Genomic DNA, 20,683 nt, shown 5'->3' on the forward strand with positions numbered 1-20,683 from the left:
CTTCTGAAGAAGAGCAAATCAAAACAACTATGATGAGATTTGTTCTTTGTAATGACTGCATTTTTTTTGTTTAATTTGAAGGTCATTCTGTGAGACTGCTGGGTCAGAAAAAGGATAATGGAAAACGTTTGGGGGGAGCCCGACTGGATTTGCCAAAGATTAGGAAGAATCCACTGATAGAAATAATTTCCATCAATACAGGGTAAGAATCTTCCAAACTTACAAAACATTGGGTACTGCAGAGAAATTCCTCTTATCTCTTTCTGCAGATCTAGTGTACTACTCCTAAGCTACTCAGAAGGAGGCAGGATTACCACTTTTAAATAGTTTAAAATGTTAAATTACATTCATTTTGGAAAATAAATCTTGGCTTATTTGGTTACAAGAAGAAAAGAGCACTTACAGGGGTGTTTTTTCACTCTGTTTTTTTGATTTCTAAGATGGTGGTTCCAGAATATTGTTAGTGACTTATTATGGTCTGTAAACATCGTTAAGATCTGTCTGATGTGATTGTCAGCCCAGATGTACTAATGGCTAAATTAGATACAGTTACTTCTGTCTTGCTCCTCTAACCTGTTCGTAAAGAGTCATCACTCATATATTTCATTTTTATATTCTTTTGAACAAGCTACTCTCTCCTGTCAATCACCTCTGGATGCCCATTTCCCCATAAGATTACAAGTATTTTTCTGTTCTGTACTCCTACTTTGAGGAATTCTATTTTAATCTTCCTTCCCTTGCTGCTTTCCTTCTAACAAGGCCAGTTGTTATCCTTCCATTTTGTCAATTTATTAAAAAAAAGAAAGAAGCAACAACAAAAATTGCACAAGTCCTCTTCTGATTTTCTCATCTTCTCCAACTTAAGTAGTCATTTCCCTGGTGGTTAAATTTAAAATGTGTTGCTCTGGGCATCCCAGGTAGGTGTGAACTTACTGCCTAGAATGAAAAAAAAAAAAAAGTGGCGTATCTGAGTTTAGATTAGCATGTTCATAAACATTTCATAGAGGAGTTTTGATAATATAGTCTTTCTTACTTCATTGTCTTTTAGTAATGTGTCCTTCATAATTGCTATGAAATCTAGTGTGCTGTTTAGGTCAGAATATCAGTTCAAGGCTTAGTGTGGTTACTTTTTCTTCCTCTGGCTTCTGGTAAATCTAGGGGTGACATTTTGTCATACTGCTGAATTATAATACCTTTTTAAACTGCATTTTGTTCATGGTTTGGTTTTGAAGTCTGGTTATAAGCTCTTCAGTGCAGTTACTTCAAGTGTTCTAAATTCTTTACCTTATTTTCTTTCCAGTGAACATCTTGTTTGTGCCCATCAAAATACTTTTCATGATTAAAACCATTTTTTTACATTTGGCTGTGTCTGACTTTCAGATGGTAAAAAATTTCCTTTCCATTAATATTTATCACAGTATAATGTTACAATATCGTTCTTGTTGTAAATGTTGTCAAGGTTGTAAGCTAATTGAGATATCGTCTTGTTCATATCTTTTAATGTATAGTAATTAATTTAAGATAGGAAAATTAGAAATACTATTATTTCAAATATCAGGTTATTGCTAGTTTAATTACAGAGGTTAATACAAGGGTACTGTAGGGTATATACACTTAGCATTAGGTGACTCATGAGGGTAGCAACAATTTGAAACTTTTAAAAAATATATTTTTAACAGATTATATTCTTTTACTGGGTTTTGAAAAAACAATTACTTCCCAAATTGATGACGCTGCAGACTGTTAACATCTCCTAAGAAGTTAGTCTCAGAAACCCTTTCCTTTATTACCTGATACAAACAAAAATGATGTGTAGTAGTTCTTGCTACTACAAGTAGTTCTCAGGTCAATTTAAATATCTATTTTCTACCATAAGATAATATAATAAAATACTGGAAACCACAAAAACATATCTGTTTCATGGAGAAAAAAAGTCAAATATGTCTTGATAAGGCCAAAGCATTCTTAAAGCCTCAAACAAACAAGTCAGTTGTATAAGACAGCTTAATTAATTACTGTTTCAATCTGTGTTGTATAGCCTGCTTTTCTCTCCTGAAACACAGATTCTTAGGTTTTCCTGTCTTTGTCTTCCCTTTTCCTCTTCTCAGCCTTTCCAGCTGTGTATTGTAGGTGACTTTTTGGCGTATTGGTTTGGGTTTGAAATACACAGCGTAGCTTTAAAAGGCAGCAGTGGTCAGCAGTTTCTGAAAATTTAAAGATGTAATGAACGAAGAACAAGACATAGAATATATTAGTCACTGTGATTTGACTAATTTTATCAGCTTTACCTTAGTAGTCTTGTTATGTCAAGTTTTAGTACCAACACCACATTGGACCTGAGTTTTCTCTGTGTAGAGACTGGAGAAATCTTTGAAGACTATTTTATGGTACAGTGATCTTTATTAAGAGGTGAATTTGGATCAGACTAAGTTGTCTTAAAATAGTAAACAACACTTTGTTAAAAATAGTGATTTCCTTTTTTGAAATATTTTTGTCTGATACTGGTAGATGATAAGCACTTGGGAGCAGCATGAGCAGGGTGCCATGGGGCCTGAGTATGGGTCAAAGCTGGGGGCTGGTAGTAGGACCCCTGAGCAGTCCCAGACAAGGAAAATTCCATAATCACAGAATATGCTGCATTGGAAGGGACCCACAAGGATCATAGAGTCCAACTCTTAGCCCTGCACGGGACAGCCCTAAGAGTCACCCCACATGCTTGGGTGGTGAAATGGTCACTCACAGCCTGGGTCTTTCCAGGGGCTCCAGTGTGGATCAAAAGGATATGAGGTGGAGACAGGCCTAGGGAGAGGAGTACGAATAATGCAGGTCTGAGGAGAAGAGTGCAGGGCTGGAGGCAGGCAGGTTAAGCTCAAGGCAGGTCTAGGAAGAAAAGCCAGAGCTTCACTGGGGCTCCTGGTGCAGCAGAGTGGGCTGTGGAGGCAGCAGCTGAGGCTGGGCAGGTCAGCGAGGGCCTGGGAGTCGTCACGGGGCTGTGACAGGTGGTGCTGAATTACCACTTCCAGCTGGGGTTTTAATGAAACCTTGGACTCTTCTGTAATTCTGTAGGGGAAGAAAAGGCTTATTGGAGCATGTATATTCCCTCCTCCCCAATGCACTGGAGTCTTCCATGGCTCATGTTAACCCCTTTCCCTCTCCAGCAGGATGAATTCCTTTATGTACATGGACATTTGCCAGCTGGAACTATTCTTCTGGGGGTTCAGAAGGACCACTTGATTTTTGGGAGTCTCCAGAAATGCCGATTGTTAAGATATCTCTCATACCCATACATCTGTGTCTTTGTTTCTTAACTCAAGATGGTGTTGAATTTGGTAGTTTTGACTTGAAACTTCTTTTATTGATTCCTTCTTCTCTTAGAAATGGAGGAAGAAAAATTCCTGACCCAAAGACTTCTGTTCTTGTATAGTACCTGTGAACTTTTTTTGTACTTGTCCAAGCTCAAATGCATGCCTACATATGCACATGTCCCTCTGTGGTTGTTTTTCCCAGACTGCTGCTGCACATGAATGTCCTCAACTGCTTGCATAAATCATACCTGTCCTATCAAGGGACAGGCATATTGTGTCTCCACTACACTTTGCAGTCTGTAATAATAATAATAATAATAATTAAAAATAAACCAAAACACCGCCCCCCCCCAGCTATGGAGTATCTGTGAAGATCAGGTGCTACTTCTGTCAGTCGTGAGCCAGCTCAGAGGTTTTACACAGCGCCATGTTTGTCCCTAAAAATGTGTTACTCTGCCTTTAGAGGGACCTGTGTCTTGTTCAGTGTTTGGCACTCTTTTTTATTTAGTTTTTTTTTTTTTTCTTTTAAAGCAATGGACATTTTTTTCCTACTAATTTTGATTGTCCTGAGGGTTGTTGTTATTGAGAAATCCAACCTATTTGTTTAATTTACTATGACAGTTGGTGGTTTCTGTCAACAGACTGTGACTCTAGAGAAAAGTTCCTGTCCCAGGAGTGACATGTTTCAGAGTTTCCAAGGATGTTTGCAGAGTTACCGGAATGGAGGCACAAGAGATTTACCACACTGACACGCAAAGATATGTTAGTGACTCTTCATTTTTCCATATGCAGATGCATAAGAAGGCTTTACCATCCCAGTATCCCAGACAAGCTGTAGATTGGCCTCTGTAATTTCCCCGTAAGAAATAAGTGACCTTTTCTTCCTGCATTGTTTGGTTTCTCTGCTATTGCTTAGAAAACACCTTGCAATATTTTTCATATCATTTATAATGATTATTATTTTATTTCTTTTGCTATGGAACAGGCAGTTAAAAACCAGGGATTGTCACAATGCCTAGACAGCTGTCTTAATTCTGCAGTGGTAGACCTGAACCTAGAAGCAGTGATTTGTTCCTGTACTCCAAAATAATTTTCTGCTTTGAACTAAGGACATTTGGTTAAATCTCTTCCACTTTTATTTATGTCATAAGCATTGTACAGGTCATCATCTTACTGGAATAAGGCAGGTAATAGTAGTAGAAAAGCATGTTAAATGCTGTTTGGAAAAAAGACATATATTTTTAAACTAATCTCCTAATGTGATTATTCTGTTAGTTTGAAATAAGAAAGAGAAAATGTTCTCAAATTAATCTTGTATTACAGCATCATTTAAGTCTAGGTAAAAGTATTTTTCTTCTTGTGGTCTCATCTTCATTAGTGCCATTTCATAACCTATGTAGCCACCTAGACAGGTCTCTTTAATGGGATTAAGACTTGTTTTTCTACATGTTAATTAATTCTCCATCTGCTTTGTAGCTTGGACTATTACTCATGTATCTTTGTTGTTGGTTTGACTTGAACTCCCTTATTTCCACTCCCATACATTCAAATATTACTTTATTTGTGCTTTTTCTGGGCACCTGAGAAGCATGAGAAGAGTGTAATACCACCTGAATGAGCCCACACTAGAATTTCCTGGTGGATAGGTTTGCACATAGGTGTGCTGCAGTACTTTCTGTGTTCTTTTTGAAGTTTCCACCTCTCCTGATGGAGCAGGCAAGTTACTACACTGCTCACATGACTGGCTAGAGAAGAACTAAAACACACTGAATTGGGGAATTCAAAACCAAAAGGAGCATTACAATGTACATGCATGTATTAGACTAGATTATTCCTGCAGTGCTGGAGCATCTTACAGAAGACCAGCATGTTTATCTCATTTATCTCAGAAAGATTTTCAGATCTGCTTTTGTGTATTAAATGCTAATTAAAGCATAACACTTCAAGCTTAGTACTCTGTGCTGATGAACTGCGACCTTTTTCCTCATGGGACAGCCCCTGCTAACAAAGTTTATGTTGAGAGTGAGTATACATAGTAGTGCTTAGAACCTTGATGCATCCTGCTAGTTTTGTAGGGTGTTTTAAGTCATGATATCTAGTGGTGGTCATTCAAAGTGTTTCCAAGCTGTCAAAGGATCTGAATCAAGCAGAATAAAAAAAAAAAAAGAAAAAAAAAAGAAAAAAGAAAAGAAAAGTGGTTTTACATACAGATCTCAGTTTACTTTATGAATCAAGTGACCAAAAATTTAGCATTAAAAAGAAGCTACAGAGTTACTATTGTCAATCCTGATTTTCCCCAAGCAGGAATATATCCCTGATTATGTATTGTGAAAGATGAAAATTCTATTTCATTATCATTTTATAAATTGGGGACTATGAAAACTGAATTTTCTCCAAGAGCTGAATTTTACTTTGTATGAGATCATGTAATAATTTTTCAATATATTTCATTTCAGCATTGTTATATATTGAATATATAAAATACGCAAAAGTTATATTGTCCCTGAAAGTATAGGTAATTTGAGTTTTGGTATTTTTGTGGGGTTTTTTTGGTTGTTGTTGTTTCTTGGTTTTTTTGTTTGGTTTGTTATTGTTTTTTGTTTTTTTGTTTTGGGTTTTTTTTTGTGGCATTCAGCAAACATCATGTACACCTGTAGGTCCACCTTAGAAAATGCTTTGTGTGTTCACATCACTTCTGGTTTCTTTGTAACAGGGATGAATTTTCTGGAGTCACCATCTTGAAACCATATCTAAATATCTTTGATTTCTCAGATAAGGATGTTGTGGCTTAAGTGTGAGAGCATGTGAAGCCAGTGCCTTTCTGTGCTGAAATTTGTGGGATATTTCAGTAGTAATTCATCAGTTCAGCAGAACAAGATATTTCTTTGGCTTTCTGTGTTTACTCTTGGGAACTGAAATCTATTCCTTAGTACAAAGTTATCTGTAGATAAAAATATATAGAGAGATGGAAAATTAAAATATTTCTGGTATGTGAAAAATTGGATCACCTACTGTTTGAGAGTGATAGACTTTCTTTTTTGGCAACTGCTTGTATATTTTTGTCTCTCCAACTATGACACAATGCTTTCAAGTTGCCCTCTAAAATATTGCTGTCCCCATTTTGAATGAATAGTGAGTCTGAATTACAAATCTGCTCATATTTTGCAAAAATCTTTGACTGAGTACTTAAAAGGATGAATTCCACATCTTCCATTTACCTCTTTTAGTTTGTTTATTAATAACATGCACATTTTCCATATTTTAATGTTTTGCTTTTCAAGGTACTCATGTAAGTGATGCTGAAGTCAAAAGACGATTTTGATTTTTAAAATACAAGATGAAAACATGTTTTGATTTGCATTCATTATTATGCTTGGAGGGGACAAATAGTATTTCTTTAGATTACAATAATACAGTTAGTATATAATTACATATTACATGAACAAAAATTGTATTTACTTCTAGTGGAGTTCAAGGTAAACACTTAGAGTGAACTCCCCAGGAAATATGAAGTTGTATATAATTACTTTGGCCCTTCCTTACCTTATAATATTTAAATAGGCACTTTTCATAACTATTTAGCTCAAACATTGATGACATGCTAGAGCCTATCATGTCAGTTTCCTGGAAACAGGGAAAGTAGAAAGTGTAGAAAGGTAGTGTATGTGTTTTTGAAAGGAAGCCTCTGCATCAGGCTTTTTTGTTTATATTTTAATCAGTAGTTGCATCTTCATATATTTAGATTTTAGCTATACTATCTGCCAAACAGGTATTTCAAATATGCATGTAGCAGATATCAATCTGTTCTGTTTTGGCACAATTCACAAAACAATTTCCATAATGAAAATTATGGATGGCATAATTGTGTATGTCTAGGCATTTTAATTGTAATAGTAAAATCCGAAAAGCTAGTAGTCCAAAACTTGCAGAAAACACGTTGCTGTAACTGAGGGAAAAGGAAAACCAGTTGTTTACAACAGAAAGTCTTAACAATCTCCTTTTTTGCCTAAGGTTTCTTTCCAGTGCAACTTACTGTAACTCACATCTAAGGTCATTATTTCTTAATTAGATATTTAAATAGTATATTGATGACAGTCTCTGAAAGATTTCTCTCTTTTTTAGTTATTACTAATTTCTTGCAATTATTACAATTGCATTTGTAGAATGAATATGAAATTATATGGAATAGTCTGCTCCAAAAAGTGCTACAAAATCTTTAGGGTGCTCTATGGTAGCAATTTCACTGAAAACTTGGGAAAATTGTATTGTTTATTATAAAGTGGTGATCTATTAGTGTGGCCCACATTCTGATCTTACCAGCTGTTGTGCTCCTAGTCCTTTCTGTTCTGTGTCTCTGTCTTGTTCCTGTGTCCCATTGCTGAGAATGTCCCTGCTCCCACCTGTACTTCCTTATGCAGAAAAGTGGTGTGTTTCACAAGCACTTTTTACAAGTGGTGTTTCAGCAGCTTAGAGCAGACAGGTCATTTAAGAAAGCAGGAAAGAGAGGAAGTGAATTGAGCCAGGAAAGGACCATTTCCTCCCTCCTGAATAGCTTGATTTCTGTCTTCTGCAGCTCATTTTGGGGGTGTGGACTTGTACCTTCTTCATTGCCCAAACTTGCATCTGCTGGTGCAGCTTACAGGGGTTGGTAGCTCATGGAACTCAACAGCTGAGGGCAGGAAGAGGAGGTACCCCTTTCTCTCTCTTGGTGGAGGTAGTTGTGGTCTTCCTCATCACACGGAAGTATCAGGCCTGGTCATCTTTGTGGGACTGTCTGGAGTTTAATACAGTAAATTCCTTTCTGCTGCTGGGAAGGTGGAAGCTGGTGATATCTTCAATTTCTCCTCTTGTTGCCCACATTATTTCCACCATTTGTGTTCATCTGTATTGTACTAAATTGCTCTGGTGAATAGTGAATATGATGTAGATGTTTTGCAGATCCCTCTAGAGTAAATGTCTGCTACCATGCTAACCTTGAAAGGAATAGGATCTTGAATTCAAGATGATCCCTCACAGAAAGGAAGATGTTTATATACAAAAAGTTTAATTCATACCTCTATTAAATGTGTAATTAGCATATAAACTTTTCACTAAGTATTTGCCTGTAAGAAATAATTTTTTCTCTTATGCTTTAAGACACTTGTTTTTTTAGCTTTGTACATACCTTTGTGATTTCTGCCACCATTACTCTCTTTGCAATACTACTTCTTTTTCATTTTTAGAGTCTTCACTGCTTGAACTTGTTTGAATTTCAGTTCTATGTTTGGGATTTCAAGTACAGCACTTGTGAAAATCCTTAGCTCTAGGATCTGAATTTCTCTGATGTCATGCTGTCTTTCAATGACAAAGTAATCCTGAATTGGGCTTCTTTACTTTCCCTGTATGGATTAGAGCATAATCCTCTGCCAAGAGTAATTTTGAAAGAAAAAAAAATACAGAGTGCAGAGTCTTTAAAGGACTTTTCTCATTAGTACATCAAATACCTGCAGTTGTGACATCATTTGTAGTATGGCTCAAAAACTTGTATTCCTATTCTCAGACTGTATTTTTCATAGCTGTTATTTAATTTTGTTGAAATGACTCTAGGAGAACCATGTGTTCAATGAACAGCATGCATCTTATCCTTTCCAGGAAATGCTGGAATGTCCAGTCTTTCATTAAGTTTGCTGACACATGACACCTAAGAATTATTTCTGTAAATAGTTGTTTCTTTGTCTTTATTCTGCTATTCAGAATGACATACACTGGCAATTTCACATACATTTTTAATTTCCCTGTTGTTATGATGATGGATTTTGTGCCTGTTGATTCAGTGTTGCTATTTGATGATGTCAAAGTAAACTGACATCTAAATCTGCACTGTCCATTTGGCTCTTCTCATAATTCTGTCATATGCAGTTCTCACTCTGTGAGGTTTTTCTGTGGAGTCAGAAAGTACACGTTGGTAAATTTCTTTGCTATAGGCAAAAGCCATTATGACACTGTTTGTACACACTAAGCACTACTGGCCTGGAAATCTTGCTGTTCAGTGTTTTGTGTTCATGTTTTGTGAGCTATCAAATTTTGAAAATGCTGGTTAAATACAGGTAAATTCTACAGCTGTTTTTTCTGGGTCGTGAAAACTTCCTCCTTCAGGTCTGCTGAATTACTTCTGCATCAAGTTAGAAGAAAATAGTTTGTTTTGATTGCTTCCATTTTTGCACATTTGCCTCCCTTAGGTTGTTTCCTTCCAGCCTCACAAATTTGAACTTTTTCTGCCTAGTGCCACCATGAGTTTAAAATTTGCATCAGAACTTCTTATAGATTTTGATATAATTCCTTTTGCTCTTATACATCTCATCGTGAGAAAAACTTGCTATTTCAGAGTTCATTTACAAGACTTAGTAAGACTCATAAAACATGCCAGAAATCACTGTGCAATTCTCTAAACTCTAGTATACCACACAACTTGCAAGTCAGTGAGAACAACAGCGGTAATCACATGCTCCAACTGCGTCATCTCGTTAAAACTTTGGGCAGCTCCAAGCATATTTGTGCTCCTCCGTCACTAGGTGGCTTCCCACACTGCGCAGTTCTGTGACTGTTAAGCCAAGAGGAAGATCACCAGAATTTAACACAATCCACAGTTTTCAGCTTAAACTACTCAGGGGGAAAGGCTGAGAGTGGGGGTGGGCGGTGGGGGGGAAGAACCAGGCTTGATTTTGCTTTGTGTAACTATGATATGTAGTTTCCTGCACTTTTAGCTCATTCCTTTCAGTACCAGATTCCTGATTTTGAAGGCAGGTTCAGAAGATGTGACAGCTTTAATGTTTTGGAACCCGATTACAGGTTAGCACAAGAGTATCCTAAGGTGGCTTCCTGCCTGCCTCTTTGGCAGATGGCTTACTTGCAGAAGTGCTTTTGGATCGCAAAACAAGCTGCATTTTGTAATCTGTCTGAGAAGAGATTGTTTAGAAGTTGTTTGTAATTTCATATATCCGTAATTCTGACATCAGTATGCTCTCTGAGGTTGGAGATAAATTCCTCTCTGTTGAGCAGAGCATTCATCTGTGTCCCTTCTCTTAACACCCACATACGTATTTCCTAAGGGAAATCTGGACAAAATACTGAGAAACACTTTATTCATTTCTCAGATTACATTAAATACTGAGAAATAAACTCCTATGTCAGACTTACAATTGATATTGTGTTGCCTTTAGTCCCAACTTTTCACATAAAAAAACCCCAAACTAGAAAAACAAGACGAGCACTGGAGAATCCATTGTTTTCCAGAAATACTGTCTTACTGAATATTAGAATAAGAAATGCCTGGGCTTTTATGTGCTTAGAGTTTTGGGTGGTTTAGTGGCCTATTTTTTGAAGTGTTATACAACCTAAGTGTTTGAAGCTAAGTGCTCATGCCTTTACTGCTCATCAGCAGAATCAGGTAACTTTTAGTTGCCTAATAATAAAACCAACTTATTTGGCTGGAATCAGTATGATGTCTTAAATGTCACCAAAAATGAAAACATCTTGTCAAAGGGTCTGATTGAAGTGTCTCTTGTGCCCTTTCAGGTCAAGGTGGAATTTTTTTTGAGACCTGATAGGAAAATGTGTTAAGAGAGATATAAAAATAAGGATCAGATTTGGGAAATGTTTTGTGATTGAATTTGTTCCTAGACTTGACCTAGAGAGAATTTTACTGGAAAAAGAGTTTTCCATGAACAAGATGTATGGGCTTAAAAGAAAATAATTAAAAAATAAAATAAAATACATATATATTTAAATGATGCATTACTTATCAAGTACACAAAGGCATGTGTTTATGATAATCTCATTTACATGTATGAATTTGTAAGATTTGAAAAATAAGGAGGAACAAGGCATTTAAACTGTGATCAGGAATATGGAACATAAGAGCAAAATCGCTGAAGAAAAGGTACTTTTAAAAGTTGACAAATAATAAATGATAGTTGAATATTAAGACTGTGTTTGGAAGAGAATAGATGGCATAAAATCCAATGTAACATGTTTCAAGATTATTAAAATTATTTTGAATGTTTTATGTAGGATAATATCTTTCTTTATATGGCTTATTTATATGGGAAATAAAAAAATGCTCTTTAATTATGATATTTATGCTAAAGTTCAAATCAGGTGTGAGTTTTTAGCCTGTTAGCTTACAAGACCCATATTTTTTAGGTAATTTACATTATCTGTTATTTCTTTATCTGTTGATGTTATTGAAGAGTCTCAATATTTGCAGATTTTCTGTGTTATTATTCTTGACTGTCATTCTTGAATAAGATCAAATTCCTGATTGCAGAAATGAGTTACACTAAATTGAGTAATAGTTTTATTTGTGCTAAAAAAAATAAGATGCTTAGAGCAGATTTCTGTGTTCCTTCTCCTTTTGTTTTACAAGATGCATGTTAGAAGAGTTAGTGTTCACACCAAGAATGAGTAAGTTTGAAAGAGGCACTTGAAGGGTCCCCTATCCCCAGCTGTGCAATTTAGGCAATAAATGGTAAATTTTTGTGGACACACAAAAATTTTTTCCAACAAGGAGTCTTAATAAAAACCTGTTGAAATATTTGCTTTAAATTTTATTTTGACTGGTTGTTTTAAGTTTTTTTTACACTGTACCAAGATGAATTGTATTTAAGAAATCAGGCATGTTTTTTCACTAACCATCTACTAGTACAAATGAAATTGAATTCCTGAGTTTGAGGTCCCTTCAGGATCATCTATTTCTGGGCAAGTTGCTGCTTTACAAACTGAGGGTACTCAACAGATCACAAAAAATGCTGAGATGTTTCTGGGCTCTGCTGCAGAGCTCTGTGCAACAGTACCGTGCTAATTTGGGGGGACTTGCAAAATCAGGGCACACAAAAGGTAATTACTTTCTCTGACAACTGGATACTAATTATGGGAGGGTGTGGAAAACCATGTCTTTTTTTGGTTTTTACCTAGAAGATGTTTGGGTTTTTTTCCAAGTAGAGAAATACAAATGCAGAAGTGAAGATTTGAGAAGTGCCTGGAGTTGGTTCCACCTTAACTATTAATAGTTGTGTTTGGGATTAACTGAACTGAATAATTCCCTGAATAGAGAAGATCCTTCACACGCTTCTTCTCTGCTTACAGAGATCACTCATTAGTTCCCTTGTTTGAGCTGTCATCCCTCTTTTCCCTAAGACCAGACTCAATTGAGAGGAAGAAAAAAAGGTGGGAAAATAAGATCTTAGATCCATATTTACACTATAACAAAAGAGAGTTTTATAACTTCTTACAGCATGCTAGTTCTGCTGAGGAGTGTAGAGTGAGGTTTGTGCAAATGTTCTGTATTCCCTTCTGCTCTGATGTATAGCAAGATATACAGAGCGCTTCAGGCAAGCGCTCACCAACTACTGTGTCTAGAAAATTAGGATCAGATGTTTCTCTTTGTCCCTATGAAGTGTATTGGTAGACAAAACTCCCCAAAGTAAAAGTTTACATCCATATGTCAGGTGTTCACTGGAGCTCCGGACTTGCATCCTTCCAGACATGAAAGGTCTATATGGAATGAGCCTAAATGTGACAGTTATAGTCAGCAGTGTAGCATTAAGTCATGTATACCATCATGTGAAGGAGACAGGTCTTTAGACCTCTGTTTAATCTGTTCTTTTTCCTTTGGCTTATTTACATCTTCAGGGACTCGTCCTGTATAGCAAGAATGTGAATCCAAAAGAAATAATCCTGGTATGATGAAAGTGGAACTTTGTGTGTGATTCTCTTTAATGTCCTTTCTTGCAGACACAACTGCAAGTCTGAAAGCTGGTGCTTTCCTGTTTGCATGTCATTCCCAAGGAGTCAAGAAACCAGAGTGCCTGTTGGTGGGATTGTGTCAGTGTTACTTAAAACAGGCTTTATCCTTCCAAATGGAGTTTAGTTGTCTGACTTTTTTTAAGCAGTGAGAAATTTTCTCTGAAGTTGCCATATTTGGTTTTGACTTCAGGACGAAGAACAGTTGCTCTTGGAGACATGGTGGTAAATGAAAATATAGTTTTTTAAATTTTTTACCTCTTTTGATGATTAATTGTAATGATTAATTCCTCTTTTCTTAATTACTGTTGGTTGCCCATTTTTAGGGAGATTCTTAGTCTACATCAGGAGTAGTTGGGGACTCTTAAGTCTTTACTCTGTATTTTGAATACACTAAATGAAAGTGAAGAAGCCTAAAAGAATGTGGTGTGCTTCTAGGAATGTGGTTAACAGCTTTGCTTCTGAAACTTTGTATCACCACTGACACCATCATACATATTTTGATAAAACACAAAACTAACTGTGACATTAGGCCTAAAATATGAAACTCTGTAGCATACATCTCCTTATCTTCAGTTTAAAATGGGCCAACCACATTTTTAAAGCTTCTTTTCACCAAAAAAAGTGCTTGATAAACATGAGCCAGCAAAGGTGAGTGACAAACCTCTCAAGCTGCGCTGAGTAGTATCTCCAGAGGGTGGAGGGAGATGATCCTTTTGCTCTGCCCAGCTCTGGTGGGACACACCTGGAGTACTACTGGGTCAAGGCCAGAGCTCTTTGATACGAGAGAGATAAGGAGAGACTGGAGTAGGCCCAGTGAAAGGGCTGTCACAGTGAGGTTTTCAGTGTGTGCATGTATGTGCCTAATGAGGACGGGGCCAGGCTGTTCTCAGTACTCTCCAGGGACAGAACAAAAGAGGTAGGGGGCAGAAAGTGAAATATAAGAAATTATATTTAAATTTAAGAAAAAACTTGTTTGACAGTGGAGGTGATTGAGCTCTGGCAGAGGTTGCCCAGAGGTTGTGGAGTGTCCATCCTTAGGGATAATCAAAAGCCATCTGGACCTGCTCTGGTTGCTGCTGCTTTGAGCAGTGGGGCCTTGCACTAAATGATCTCCAGAGGTCCCTTCCCACCTCAACCACTCTGTGATTCTGGGATATTTTAAATAAATATAAACAGCAACAGAAAAAACTCAGGAGGATTTACATACAAACACTGTAGATAATAGACTTGCTTAATGCTGATGGAGACCCTTACTCCAGAGGTAAATGTTGTGGTTTCACACTTTAGAAGGTAATACCCTAAATAAGGGTTTCTTATCCCATGCAGGATGCATCCTCATTTCCTGACTTAAAAGAATTTCCTGTGCAATCCTGTAGGCCTGGTTAGCCTCAGGAAAGAGGAACTCTTATTTCCAAATTCCTTGCCTGCTAGGCAGAGTGAAATATTCCCACTGGAAATATACACCCCAAGCTTCTGTCTCTTAACATGTTGAATTTCATCAGCTTGATTTACAAGAAGACCTCAATGCTTTTTAAAGAAAAAAATATTTTTTCTGAATTTGTCCTTCAGAACATATGTTTTTATTTTTTTATGTAGAATTTTGGTTTTAGGGTTTATTTTCAACACACTGGATGAGATAGATGTAAGGTCTTAGCTTTTTTTTTGGAGTTTTGTTGATGTCTGTGTGGACTTTTTGAAAAGGAGCTATTAAAGCAAAGGTCAAGTACAAAATTGTCACTCATCACATGCTTATCTAGCTTATTTTTAAACTAATACACAAGTGTCTAAGTATCACATGCTCTTTCTTGCATTGCAGACTGGTGCCAGTCCTGGTGTCTTTTTTGTTTTTAAGAGATAACTGTCTAGTGGATTTTTTTTTTGCAGTGACTATGGTTTGTGAGTCATGTATGTCATATAATGTTGCTTTGCTTCTGAAGTTTTATCGTTTTGCAGAAGGTAGATGGAGTCTCCACATTTAAACTTGGTATTAGGCTGAAAACTGCAGCTGGGGAATGTTTACTGAAGGGTTTGTTTAGTCATTCACATTCCTCTGTTCTAACAGTTTGGTTTAGATCATTTGTTAAAGTGCTTAAAGAAAACTCCCTTTATTATTGGTGCAGATGGTTGCTTTTTTCTGCAAGTTATGGGTTTTTAAGCTGATTTTCTAAAATTTATTCTTCCTTTCCAAAACTATCTTTCAGTTACTTTTAAAAATTTTAAGTGTAGGTAACATAGTGTAGTGATTTATAACTAGTCAAGTACAAATTGGAACTTTTGTCTTTTGCTTTAGATATTTTATAATTCTTCAATAAAATAAAATGTATCAACTTTTGAGATAATGTTTTTCATTTGCCATTAAGGAATAGTCTAAAGGACAGTTTTGTGCAATAGAGAGAAAATATTAGTAGAGGTTAAACTGTGTATGCAAGTATCTACATCCTTAGGAAAGCTCAGCTTGCATGTTCACCAAGCACACTGTAAGCATGTAAATAACCTTGGATTCTGACTAAAGGGTTAGAAGTGATGTCTTCTCTAGGCTTGGCCATTTTGCTTGACCAGAAGTATGATAATGTTGTGCTTGTTGGCTTGTGTCTGCAGTTTCTTGGTTTGCAGGATGTCTTGCTATATCTGTAGCTGGTCTCAGAAATGTTCCCTAGACATGTTAAAAATTCTAATCCAGCAGTTTTTTGTGGGAGCAGGGAATGTACTCTAAGTCTAGAGATATGTTTATGTAAGAGCACCAAACAAGCTTTTAGAAGCTTGTTTGTTATAGGTTCCTTTCTCCTGTTAATGTTCCACTCACACTCAGTATACAACCCCTGCATCTGTGCTCAAGTCAGGCTGCTGCAGACACTTTTTTAAGCAGTTCATATGTAACCACACAGTCATTCTTTGTGGTTCAGACAGCTGCTGAAACTTACTGCAGAGACTGTAATTGGAATTTTCATCGTTAAACTTAAACTAGGCCCTCTTCCTGTATTGCTGGTTCATTCCAGCAGCTTATGTATATTTGAGTGTTGTTTCCTTGAGTGTGGTGTTAAAATCAAATATAGGAGTGAAGCCATACCTCTTACTAAAACAAAAGTCAGTTAAGCAAAGTGAGGAGTTACAATCACAGAGTGGTTTGAGTTGGAAGGGACCTTAAGGATACCCTGGATCCAACCTCACTGCCATCCCCAGAGACACCTTCCACTAAACCAGGTTGCTCAAAGGCCCATCCAGCTTGGCCCTGAACACTCCAGGGTTTGGGGCATCCAGAACTTCCCTGGGAGCCTGTTCCAGTGCACCCTCAAAATGAAGATTTTCATCCTTACATCTAATCTAAAATCTACTTTCTTTCAGTTTGATTTATGTATATTCTTTTAAATAAACCTTACTGCTAGTTAGGTCTCAAAGGTAATATTGCTCTACCTATATCCACCTAAAACTCAAGCCTCTGCTGTCTTCCTACTCTTCTTTCTTTAGGAGTTTAGGATTTATGATATGTCTTACGTATATGTGGAATACTTTATGAATGTTGTTGAATTTTGTACACTCAATTATTTTCTTGTGCAGACAATATGTGGGGAAAAGTATAGTTCTCTAGTGAAGTGAAATTATGAGAGTAATACCATGAATGCTCAGTAAATACAGTGGCTTTTTTATTTTAGTCTAGAGGAGCTTGAATGGCTTTATTTTCCAAAAGGATGAATGCTCCTCTGTGAAGCAAGGCTTAGAGACCTATCTCCATCAAGTCTTGTGAGACTGGAAAGTTCGATTCTGTAGTTTGCATAAACTGCCTTAGACATGAGCACACACAACAGTTTACTGCACATTTACTCATTGAGGGGGCTTTTCGTTGTTTACACAATACATTCACCTCCATTCCCTCCCCAACCCCCATCCTTTTTTTTTTTTACATGTGATAAAGGTGTGTTTGCAGAAGAGAGTTTAGGAATTCAGCATGAGTTCAAGTTGAGTGGATTCAGAAGTTAAAATCTGGCCCTATGTAACTCACACCAAAACTTTAAAATTTAAAATTTTGGTTTTGGTTAAGACTTGTTTAAATTTTGGGTTGAATTGAATATTTCAAAGGAATATGAAGGGGCACAGATATACTCCATTCAGGGAACTAAGTTATGGGCACACATCTGCTCACACTCATATGTGTGGACACGAATCTGGACCAGCAAAAGTCCTTGGGCTCTAGGAAGGAATAGTGTTCTTGTTAAGTTCCAGGGTCTCCAAGAGGTGATATCAGCTGTGGTGCAGCTTGTTCCAGCACTTGATGGCTGTTGTGGTATAATACTTCTTTGGTCTAATGGTATTTTCCTTGGTTTTGTGTCCATTGCTTCTAATCCTGAGACCTTGAACCTCCAACAGCTTGGCTGTGCCTTCATTGTATCCTCCCATCATCTGCAGCAGCAAGAGCTCCTCCCAACAAGGAACGAGCCAGTTTTCTTTGCAAGGTCCCTGTAAGCCCTTTTCTCCAGGCTGTTGATGTCTCTCTGAATAGCAAACCCACCATCCAGCATGTTAAGTAACCCCTCCTCTCCACTTTTATATTTGCTGCTGACATATTACATCCTTTCACCTATATTATTAATAAAGTTGGGAGATTGGAGTGCCCACAGCATCAGTCAGTCCCTGAAGAACAGTACTAACCAGCCACCAGTTAGATTTCACACTGCCCACCACATCCCAGCAGTCCAGCCCATTTTTAACCCACTCTGTTGAACATTTATTCAATCCATGTCGTAGAAGTTTGACTTTACATATTCTAGAGGAGCCTTGCAAGTAAAATAAATAAATTAAAAAAAGAAATATGAAACCATGTCATATGACATCCCCAGTCTTCCCTATCCAGCAGGGTCAGTCACCACCTCTTTGTGGAAGGCAAGGTCAGTTCATGTCTTTCTTCAGAACTCAGCCTCTCAAGGAAAATGTCTGTTTAACCCATTTCTGTAAAAGCACATAAACATATTGTAGTATGTCATCAGCCATGTTTGTGAAAGCATTCCTGCAGGGAAGTAACTGGTTTGTGTTCCTTGCTACATCATCTTGATGGGTCTGTTCAACAGCCCGTCCTGAAAACCCCCCCATCATCCAAAAGGCTGGGTCTTTTGAAGAACTTTGTTAAAGGTGAAAAAACAGTTCAAGTCAGCCATTGCAAAGATAATGTTGTAGCCAGATGGAGATGTGGAAATATGAAAAAAGCTTTCATTTGACTATTGACTAAAGCCTGTAAACAACTGAATTGCTGAGCTACTTTGTGTTTTGTCTGTCCATTCCTTTTTATTGTTAAGTCTTGCTTTGGATGACTAGAGCTGCCTCTTGTGTATTTTCCAGCCTGTAATGTCTAGAAGGCTGTTTAGATCCTGAATCCCCAAGAGGTTCTGTGGCCTGTTTTTAATGCTCTGATTTATGCATTAAGTGCTTTAGTAATAGTCTTTCTGATTTTCTTTTAAATGACTGACCGTAACTATCTGAGTTGCAATGGAGGTGACAAGGCAAAAAAAAAATAAAAAATCTTAAGTCTAAAACTATTTGACCATCTTTAAAAAAAAAAGAAACTAGAAAATTATGGTTTCTGTCAGAGCTGGCAGCAATTGAACTGGAAAAGTTTCAGGCTCACCACAGACTTGAGTAGTTAGAGGAAATCAAAGCATACAAACACTGGCCAACTAGCTTGTAAGAATGTCAGACCATTCCAGTCACTGAAGCATGGGGACACTGCAGAAGAGTTACAAGCATACAGGTCACCAAATGCAAGACAAGAGGAACAAGTTAAGAAAAAGGCAGGGAGAACAACACAGTAAAGTAGAATAAAACATCTGAGGAGTCATTAGAATGAGAATTTTAGAGAAGTAAAGCAGATGAAGTTGTGTTTAGTAATGAAAAACTATGGTTTCCTGTTTTTCTGCACTGTCTCTAGTTTTAAATTCTGCAAAACATAGTTAAATACATTCAAACAATAACATTACAGAATAATGAAAATAAAATAATTCATAACTGTTAGTTAAGTAAGAAAGTTATGTCCATGGTCTGCCAGACTCAGGTCTGTAACTGTGCAAAAAGGGGATTAATTTGCTTCTGAAAATCCCTTTGGAGACTCTTAAAGGCAAACATAAGGGCCCTAGTTTAACTTTCTGTTTTTAAAAGAAATCAGTCCATGTATCTTATAAGAAAAACTGTTTAAACCAGTCCATTAAATTGCTTGGGATATCTGAGATTTGGGATTGGGCAATTAGTGTTGAAATGTGTGGGCTTCTTTCATTTTACATGGATGAAGTAATGTATAGGGAAGAGTATGTATTTTGAAGCATGTATGTAGCTAGGGCTGCACAGAGACCTTTATTTCCCCAGCAAGACTAACAATTTTATTGCAATGAAATGACATTTAGGAGCAACAGCAAAGTGTTAATTGCTTTGATCCTTCTCCACGCTGGAGTTTCTAACAGTCCTGCTGCTACCACAACCTGTAGGACATTTTGGGACAGAAAGCTTTATGTGGATGCAATAATTTTTTATTTTTTTTTTGTCTATTTGGCATTAGGCTACTGATTAACCATATACTAACCATTACATTGTATAGAAAGTTATTTATATCAGATTATATAGGTATAAAAGGCTATGATACAGAGTATATAGTTATATAAAAAAATCATGACTTAGGTTATATTGATATCAGGTTGTGTATATATATCAGGTTATATTGATATCTTATAACTCAAACTATGTAAGTACCTTGTAACTTTGACCTAATTTATATAGGCATCACTAGATTATAAGTGGTGAGTTTGTTTTTATTATGTAGTTATTTCCATTATATTACCCAGACAATTGAGATCCATTTTCCCACAGACATTTTACAAATGCTTTTTTGGAAATTGGTCTGATGGCAATCTCAGATAAAGTCTAAATTAAGCCTGGTAGTTTTAGTGTTGCCGAAATGTGACTTTTTTTTTTCTTTTTTCCCCCCAGGATGTTTTGACCAGTACAAAAACAATGCCTTTTATCCTAAGAATCTGTGTGGTACCTGCTGTATGTTACAGAATTAACTGCAGCTTAGTGTTTCCTGTGAGATTTCACCACTCTAAAAGGGTCTGTCCCAAAAGCCATTAGGAAGTAAAAACAATAGCTCTTATCACAGGCAGTGGTCTACTTTTCAACCATGTTTTCTGTGGGGGCGATTCAGGAGCTGCTAATGTTGTGAAGATGTATGGTAAATGAAGTGGATTGGTTATAGAAGGACGCTTGACTCCCTTTAGCCTTCTTCCAGTCCTAGAGATCTGCTGAAATGCTTCATTGCTGAAGCGGAGCTTTACACGTGCTCATTATACACACCCACACCCCTGAAAATCACAGTGTAAAACTAAATAGTAGTATTTCAGTGAAAACTTTGAAAACTTGATTTTAAAAAGCTTTTGCAATTGTTCATTACTAACCCATTTATGTTTTTCAGCACATTCGGTGTAAGTTTTGCTAAGTCATCTGCCCCCCAGTAGAATATTTTAAATATAATTGGAGGACTTGTTGCTTTAAATACTAAGGCAGTTGTCAAGTCAAATCCCTCTGCAACTTTATAAATTAAAGCAAGTCTCCAAGAATCCTGT

General features: G+C 36.8%; 1 protein-coding gene across 2 annotated transcripts in view; it reads left to right on the top strand.

Moving 5' to 3' along the window:
* CDKAL1 (CDKAL1 threonylcarbamoyladenosine tRNA methylthiotransferase) overlaps positions 1-20,683 on the top strand; it is a 377,626-nt gene that overhangs the window by 142,548 nt on the left and 214,395 nt on the right. For both annotated transcript variants that reach the window (XM_086842602.1, XM_023919638.2), the window contains exon 8: positions 82-202. In XM_086842602.1, coding sequence (XP_086698728.1) covers positions 82-202 — 121 coding nt within the window. The remainder of the gene's footprint in view (positions 1-81; positions 203-20,683) is intronic.

The sequence above is a fragment of the Cyanistes caeruleus genome, chromosome 1 (genome assembly GCF_971803275.1).
Source record: "Cyanistes caeruleus chromosome 1, bCyaCae1.hap1.1, whole genome shotgun sequence".
Lineage (NCBI taxonomy): Eukaryota > Metazoa > Chordata > Aves > Passeriformes > Paridae > Cyanistes > Cyanistes caeruleus.